General features: G+C 41.0%; 1 protein-coding gene across 1 annotated transcript; it reads right to left on the bottom strand.

Moving 5' to 3' along the window:
• Nucleotides 1-185: 185 nt before the first annotated feature.
• Nucleotides 186-1957, bottom strand: LOC102770345 (transcription elongation factor A protein-like 8). The gene is made up of 3 exons (XM_006775792.2): nt 1771-1957; nt 1286-1357; nt 186-690 (listed from the first exon to the last, which is right to left on the bottom strand). Exon 3 carries the CDS (start codon nt 646-648, stop codon nt 295-297), a length of 354 nt encoding a protein of 117 aa, XP_006775855.1. The 5' UTR covers nt 649-690; nt 1286-1357; nt 1771-1957; the 3' UTR covers nt 186-294.
• Nucleotides 1958-9163: the final 7206 nt, after the last annotated feature.

Genomic DNA, 9163 nt, shown 5'->3' with positions numbered 1-9163 from the left:
CCAGTTCGGCTGAGTGGATAGAATGTCAGCCTGCAGAGTGAAGGGTCCTGGGTTTGATGCTGGTCAAGGGCACATGCCTGGGTTGTGGGCTTGATCCCCAGTGTGGGGCATGCAGGAGGCAGCCCATTAATGATTCTCTATCATCACTAATGTTTCTATCTCTCTCTACCTCCCCCTTCCTCTCTGAAATCAATAAAAAAAAATTTAAAAAAGTAAAACGAAGGTAAAAGATACATCAGAATATGCTAACAGAAAGCAGGCGCCAGGTTTTACTATCAGATTAAAAAAAAGAATTCAAGGCCTAAAGCACACAGGATAAGGTCGTCTGCGTGAATGTCTTTGCTTCCAATGCATCATCACAAACTTGTTTCTTACTCTTCTTATTTCTTCCCTAAGCCTTTCCATCTCATCTACTCCTCTTAGCATTTCTTCAGGGTCCAAATGCCTAACGGGAGTGTCCTCTTTGAATGCCTGCACAGGTTGAGTCAGCCCGCTTCTAAGGTTTCCTTCTGCCTCCTGCCTGACACCTTCCTGGGAAGGCGGAGGATTTCCTTCTGCCTCCCTTGGTACATCTTCTGAAGGGTGGTCTTCTTCAGCCTGTGGCATGTACTGTGGTTTTCCTTCATTTTCTTCACAAGACTGTTGCATGTTGAGTATTTTTTTACTATTTCCTTTTTGGATAAATTAATCCTAGAAAACAAGGAAACAAAACAACTAGATGCCAGGCAAACAGACCAGCAGCCAGAGTGCGGATTCCCAGAGCAGAGACTGGCCTTTTTTTCATTCAGATTCCGAATTGTCAGTTTTCCAACTAGAGAAGGCTAGCTTCTTAGGCTCAGAACTCCCCTGACTCCACCCCTTCCTCCACCTCCCTTCCCTCTCCCTCTCCCTCTGCCCCTAGCTCCATCTTCTCTCCTCCAGCTCCAGCCCACCATTTCCCAGCAGGCCCTGCTACAGGCCCAGAAATGCAGGCTGCGCGAAGCATTTAACTCCTCCCTCACCACTGGTCTCCAACACTCCCGCCTTTCGGGCTATTCCAAACCATCCCAACCTCCAGCCTCTCACCTGGGACCCGCTGGTCCAGACTCTGGCCTCCCTTCCCCCTTCCATGCCTCTCCAACCTTAACCCCTCCCCCGCCTCATTTCCGCTGCAGGCTCTGCAAAGGCCTCCAGGCTTAATCCGGATGGGGGAGGCTGCTCTGGCGACAGTGAGATGTGCTTTGGTGTCATCCACACTCCCACCCCCACTGCAAGGGATCTGAGGCCATTGCACCTTTACACTGACCTGCAGGGAGCCAGCGGATTTTTCTCCTTCTTCCCTCACTCGATTTGTGTCGCGCTCAAAACGCCAAAAGTCCTGCAGACCGACAGGAGTGCTTGGTGAGCAGACCAGTACCCGAATCACAGGTCCCCTTCACGATTCTAGGCCTTGTTCGTCTAAAGTTTCCCCATATCTTCATCCTCTCTCCTTTTCAGGCAACCCCGCCCTCCCTTCCCGGTGCCCACCGGTTCCCTGCAAGCAGGGAGTGGGAGACCCAAGTTATTTCCAAATTGTTTCTATGTCTCTCTCGAGCGCGACCCTTAATTGGCTTCAGTCCTCCCTCTCCACACCCACCTTACCCCCCGACCAAACAGCCCCGAAAATCCTGCACAAAAATGGGAGTTTGGCGGAACCATAGTGTTGAGAAAGCAGTGCCGGCCTTGCTTGGCTTCTGTTCTCTGACTCCCAGACTTTAAGGTCCCCAAGGCAGCTCCCACCTTTATACTCACCTGAAAGGATCCGGGGCACTTTTCTTCTCCAGCAATAGGGAGCTGCTCCAGGGAAACAGGCCCCGGACTATAAGGACTTCTGCACACGTCGACTCCTGGTCACGTGAGGGTCGCGCGTCATCAATGAGCTGGAGTCCTCAGTTACCCCTCCCTTTAATACCGCAGCCCGCCCCCTGTATTCCCTCCACTTGATGCTGTCAATCTTTTTTCGTATTTGCCAATGAGAGACAATAAAACTGGTACTGTCGCGCAGTTTCTATTCGCCTTCCTCGGATTACCAGGGAGGATCAACCTCTTGGGTTTATTGGACCATTTCCCCTTCTTCTTTGGGGAATCATCGCTTTCACTCTCCTACAGCCAAATCGCTCCCCTCCCCTACTCCCCCAATACCCTACAGTCCACCATTTCCCCTGTAGTCCTATTTAGCATTAAAAAGGGGGAAGGTGGTAGACGAGGTGAGGGGGCGACTAGAAAAGAATCTAGGAGTGAGGATGTGGGATTTTTTTTTTACTAGTTTTCTTGAATAGGTGTGTGTTTTGTTTAATGTTTTAAACAATCAGCATACTTTTAAAATATTTTTAAAAGAGGTCCTACATAAGCAATATTTGACACATTATGGAGGGCAAATTATCAATTTTTAACACTTTGGAAAATAGTTGCAAATGACAGTTTTCACAACATATTGATGTGTTAGAAATTTTTTTTAAATCTAACCAAAACAACACCTTTAAACACTGTCCCAGATTAATCTGTGCAAAGAGGCCCAGTTTTCTCTAGTTAATAAGTTTATATAAGTAATTCATGACTTTTTCTCTTTCTGGCTGAACTCGAAATATCAAGTGCTAGATGTCTGACATTTTCATTAATGAGTGCTAGGTGGTTCCACTTGGATTTGAAATGGAGGCTTCAGACAGCCTTTCTAGTAGATCCAGTGCCTTGTTAATCAAATGAGTCCATAGAAAAGCCTGCTTTCTGCAGAGTGAGCTTGATTTTGGACCACAAAGAAATATGTTGGAAAATAACTCACACATTCATGAAACACTCAGAGTATCCCACTATTTGGTGTGAGGTTTATTAGTAGGTGGAATTGTTTTTCCCTCAATGGCACTCTTTAGATATTCAGGTATCATTCGCTTTGTTCCATTAAAATTACCAACGTCTATAATTGTTATGATCAGAATGTGGAAGGAACATAATTACTGTAAAAAAAAAAGTTAAAAGAGGAAACTGATATCACCACACCCCGGAATCCACTGGTACTTGGAGGTATATTGTTGCCTGGAATGGCAATCTGGCCAGTGAGGTCATCTTCAGAATCTTGGGAAGGAGGCAGAGAGGGATTTCCTGTTTAGAATGGTCACAGTGGGATATGGCAGCCAACAACAGTCTACTACAGGGAAAGGAAGGGTTGGAAAAAATAAATTTTTTGCTGGCTTAATGTTTTATAACATATATAAGCATGAAAAAGTTATTCCACAGTTGAAGGATACATTTTCTATTATTTGAGGAAGAATTTTTAATGTAACTATAGCCAGTGAATTATAAAGATGTAGTCATTAACTACCATGACAAAATGTTTCTTTTCTTTCAGCTATTACATTTAATAGGGGGCAACTCCGGTCTTTTTTTTTTTCTCAAAAAAGTACTATCATATTGCAAAATTGACCCTTTTTTGGGTGTACAGTTTCATGAAGCTTAACAATATATAGGTTTGTGTAACCACCACCACAGTGGGTACACAGTTCAATACCGCCCCCCAAAAAATTCCCTATGCTACCCCTTTGTAGTCATATTTTATCTTTTGCCTGAATTTTGGCAACCACTGATCTACTCCAAATTCCTATAGTTTTGTCTTTTTCAGAATGACATATAAATAAAATCTACTATATGTCACATTTAGAGACAGGCTTCTTTCATTCAGTGCAATGCCCTCAAACTCATTTAAGTTGTTTCATGTATCAACAATTCATTATTTTCTTTTGCTGAGTAGTATTCTGTTATGAGGATGTTCCCATTTATATATCTACTAGAGGCCCGGCACATGAATTCGTGCACAGATGGGCCCTTTCTCTGGCCTATCTGCCTTCAGTGCCTCCTTCTCCCCTTCCAACTTACCTTGCATGTTACCATCAAATTAAACTTCACTCTTCCTTATTTTCGACTTGTCACTCTTCTGCCCAAAGGATCTGGATGGCAACTCTACCATACACAAAGTAAGCCCTATTTTCCTCCTCCTGAAATTCAGCATTGATCAGAATTAAGCCTCAGAACACAAGTCCTCCACTTCTCTGCCCCATCCAAAAGGAACTCTCATTCACTCTGCCCCAGTGTACCTTCTTCTTTCTCTTTGTCCTTGCACGACATTTTCTTCCTTCTGACTGCCCTCCTTTTCTTCCTAGATCCTGGTCTTGCTCATTCTTAGGGTTTTAACCTTCATCACCCAGCTTCTGAAGCCACTCCAGCTGGAAGTTATCTCCCTCCCCTGTTGATGCTGCACATAGTGTCTGCCCCACCTCCCCATATTGCCCTTGGCAAATGTTACCTTCTATACCTTTCCCCTTTCCTGTGTGTTTTTGTGGTAGGTGGCAGGAAGTGGAGAGGGGAGGGTTATCTAACTAGGTAGATAGTCGGATGTGAATTGGGGATGGGGAGTGGAGGTTAGGCTCCAGCTTTCATGATGCTTGAGAAGCTCTTGTAATTTTAAATTGTGCATTACCCAGAAATCTCAGCATTTCAGAAAGAGATGTTTGCCAATTGGCTCACAGAGGAACCTTCTTCCTGATGGCACAAAAATTGGAGCAGAAGTTTAATTGTCCACTCCTCTGCTTATTCTGCTTACCCTAAGACCATTTTTATGGAGCTATTGATAGAGGATATTGACCCTATCTTCTTAAATGTTCACAAGAGATACAAACCTTCACTTTCATCCTTGTCCTGAACAATTTCAGCGCATCAATACAACATTCAACTACCCTTGAAGTTAAGTTAATTACAGTAGTTTTTAAATACTGTGATTGAAGATAATAGCAATATAGTGAAGTGAAAACTATTTTTAAAGCGGAATGAAAAAGATGCTCGGGTTAATTTTAACAATGAAGACATGACATGCGTTCTGGAGGATAGACACTCTGAGCCTCTAACCAGGTGTGTGAAAGGAGGAAAAAGAAGGCAGCGTTTTACCATTCAGGAGCACTATATGAGACTTTGATATCCAGAATATTGTTTTCTATATTCCCTTTAGAAGTCACTTCCACAGTCTTGTGTTCTTAGGAGCTATATTCAGCTACTCCTCCTGCACATGTTTTAAATTACTGTTTCAAACTCATCCATAGAAGAGCTTGAGATGAGTATTACTCTCCCTCACTTCTCTAGCATGCTCTGTATGGCTTGAAACATCCCTCCCAGCATGACAAAATCTGCTCCAGATCCAAAGGTTTGGCTGCATAGTGTGCACTCAAGCGGCCTCTATCTGAGATGATTCGCCCCTTCAGAGTGCGAGCAGACAGCACATTCCATCACTTTGCTAAGCTGAGAGTAGTCCGCTCATGTTCTGATGTGAGTGGTGCACACACAGTCTGGGCTAATTTCTACTTAGATTGTATCTGGTTCAGAAAGTAAACTCTTCTACCATCCCTCCTATCATGCATTCCCTGACATTTGGAAATTTGGCATGGATAAGTTTTAAACATTCCACGAACTACTCAGATTAGCTATTGCCCACATCCAAAAAAATTAACTTAACCTGAAGCACAATTTTTTTTAAATATATTTTTATTGATTTCAGAGAGGAAGGGAGAAGAAGGGAGAGATAGAATCATCAATGATGAGAGGGAATCATTGATTGGCTGCCTCCCAGGCTCGTGCCTCTGACCGGAATTGAATCTGGGACCCTTTGATTGGCAGGCTGATGCTCTATCCACTGAGCCAAACCGGCCAAGGCTGAAGCACAAATTCTATACTTCTTATCTCTTCTGAAGAATTCTTCCCTTCTTGAACTCATAACTAAATACTGCACACATTGTGGATTATTGTGGCAGAGGTATCCAGTTATCCAGGGCATAATGCTTATGAATTGCTGTGAACCTGAAATGCTATGTCATAACCACTGCCATTTCAAATGTCCCCATAGTGTCCATGTTGGCCACTGTAATATGAATCCCTGAATTGGTCTGCTTAGACTTTCAATATGTGACAGTATGCTCAAGATCCACCTCAGCTAGATTCTCAAGATTGCTTTGCTTAAACCTGAGGTCTGCATCTATATAGAGCATCTGCTAGGTTGTCCAGGAAGGTGGGGGGCGAAGGGGAACCACACTTCAACAACAGTACAGCTTAGGCCAGGTAACTTTTTCCTGTGGCAGAAGCACAGCTGTTGGGAAGACTGCTATTGCTGCTGGCTGGATTTGTTTTTTTAATTAAATATATAATGGAAAAGAAACCTTCGCTAACCTCTTGATTCTGCCTTAGTTGCCTATGCTACATTGTCCTTTAGACCCTGAATTTACCCACCTAACACTTCCACTCTCTTGACTCTCTACTGTGTATCCCTCACTTATCTGAAAGTGCCTTAAGGACAAAAACCTAATCTAGTTCTATTTTGTAACCAATCTAATGTTGAAATATCAAGTTGGTGGAAATAATTTAAATTTCAATTAATATGAGAATAATTACCATGGAAATTGTGCAGATACAAAAAAGAATGAAATAATGCACATCAAGTTATATTTTTGAGTGAAGCGGCAGAACAGAATTTAGAGAATACCATTCTATGCACATAGACATAATACATACATATGTATGAAACTTGTTTATTAAGTAGCTCCAATTTTCTGGTATAAATGTGGAGTGCTTTTATTTTTTCCAGTAATTGCTGTCAACTGTTTTCTGTAAAATCTTCCCCTTTTCACTGAATAATGAATTTGTTTAATAACTACTCAGTTTGTTTCCTCAATTATTCAGTCACTTACACTCATTGAGAGTTTTTTTAAAAATATATTTTATTGATTTTTTTACAGAGAGGAAGGGAGAGGGATAGAGAGTTAGAAACATTGATGAGAGAGAAACATGGATCAGCTGCCTCCTGCACACTCCCCACTAAGGATGTGCTTACAACCAACGTACATGCCCTTGACCGGAATTGAACCTGGGACCCTTGAGCTGTAGGCTGACGCTCTATCCACTGAGCCAAACCGGCTAGGGTTCATTGAGAGTTTTATTTTGGGTTCTGGAAGTTCAGTATGGTCTATTTTTAAACTTTTTTTTTTTTACGTAATTTTAGTTCTAAAGAAGTGTTTTAAAAATAGTACAAAGAATTTCCTTATACCCTTACACCCAGCTTTGCCTAGTAATTATGGTATATTTATAAAAGCAAAGACACTTTATTCAGATTTCTTTAGGTTTTCCAATAATGTCCTGTTTTTTCTGTCCCAGGATTAAATCCAGGATACTATGTTACATTTAGTTAACATGTCTCTTTAGTCTATTCTACTCTGACAGTTTCTCTGTTTTTTCTTTATCACCCTGACCTTGACCCTTTCGAAGAGTGAGGTTATTTTGTAGAGTGTTCCTTAATTTGAGTTTGTCTGATGTTTTCTCGTAATTAGATTGGGGTTATTGATTTGGGGGAAGAATATCACAGAGGTGAAATGCCCTTTTTCATCACAATGTCAGGGTTACATGAAATCAACATGACTGATCACTAATGATACTGACTTTGATCATTTGGTTAAGGTGATATTTGTCAGGTTTCTCCACTTGTAGAGTTACTATATTTTCCTTTCCATACCTTCGTTGTTAGAAGCCCATATTCAAGAGGAAGGGAATTAAACTCAACTTCTTGGAGGGAGAAGTATAAAAGAATTTGTAGGTATATGTTTAAAAACAACCACTAATAAATATTAGGAGTCATATTATTTGAGACTATCCAAATAGTCTGTGGATTTTGCCTGCAGTGATTATTACTGTGATGTTCTGATGATAATTTTTTTAAAAAAATATATTTTATTGATTTTCTACAGAGAGGAAGGGAGAGAGACAGAGAGCCAGAAACATCGATGAGAGAGAAACATCGATCAGCTGCCTCCTGCACATCTCCTACTGGGGATGTGCCCGCAACCCAGGTACATGCACTTGACCGGAACCGAACCTGGGACCCTTCAGTCCGCAGGCCGACGGTCTATCCACTGAGCCAAACCGGTTTCGGCCTGATGGTAATTTTTTATATTCCTCATTTTCTTCTGTTTGATATTTCAAATTATTTTGTAAGGTAGATTCCCCTCCCACCATTTATTTATTGATACAATAATTTGTTTCTATCAGCATGACTCATGGATTATTAAATCTTTGGGGTTATAATCCAATATGATCATTATTATTATTATTTTTTTCCCAAATTGCTCCAGCCTTGGCCATTGGGAGATCTTTCAGGTTGGCATACCCTCATCCTTTTTCTGCTCCCTCTCTTTCTAATGGTATAAGATGTCCCAGATTTGCCTGTATTTTCCTTCTGCCAGCCCAATAACCAGCCATTTCTCCAAGAAGTCTTGGTTACTTTTATTGCATAATCATATTTAGTAATTAAGAGCTGAGTGCTGGATGCTCTGGTTGCTACTGGGGTGCTATCGTTTCTAGGATTTCTCAGCTAACAGAACAAGGAGATACATTTTTGTATACTAAACTGTATATACATACCTATATACATTTATTTATTGTGTCTATCTGTATCTCTCCATGTGTATATGTGTATGTATATGTGTATGTGTATATGTATATATATACACAAAAATCCATACTAATACATGTGACTCTAATCCATTACCACAGGTACCCATTTAGCTTTCTCTCCTCTCATTTTTAACTTCTATCTCTGATAGTGAGAAACCTGGTTGTTCTTATGTGCAATCAATTTATTTATTTATTTAACCTTAGTATATATTAAAATAGTTTCAGAATTTCTATCATATACCCTTGTAAGAAATGAACTTCCCAATCAGAACACAGCATTTATGTACAGTTCTTTTTGTCTTGAGCCTTGTAATATCCAGTCAAAATAGTGTTTTTCAAAGCAACTTAGGTCAGTGTTTTTTTCCCCTCTTCCCTTTTTCAGTTAAGTTATAGCATACATCTGTAATACACTGAGATTCATTTACCACAGTGTGATTTTTATTTAGGGCTTCTGATATATATATTTTTAATTGACATAGAATGAAAGTCACTCTTTGTGTGTACAGTTCTGTGAAATTTAACACATTCATATAGTCATGTATCAACCACCACAATACCGTATTGAAGAGTACTATCACTCTAAAATTTCATTTGTGGCCGAAACCGGTTTGGCTCAGTGGATAGAGCATCGGCCTGTGGACTGTGGGGTCCCAGGTTCGATTCCGGTCAT

This window comes from Myotis davidii, unplaced genomic scaffold (genome assembly GCF_000327345.1).
Source record: "Myotis davidii unplaced genomic scaffold, ASM32734v1 scaffold389, whole genome shotgun sequence".
Lineage (NCBI taxonomy): Eukaryota > Metazoa > Chordata > Mammalia > Chiroptera > Vespertilionidae > Myotis > Myotis davidii.
The sequence above is the reverse complement of the archived record's forward strand: the minus strand, read 5'-3'. Positions and strand labels throughout refer to the sequence as shown.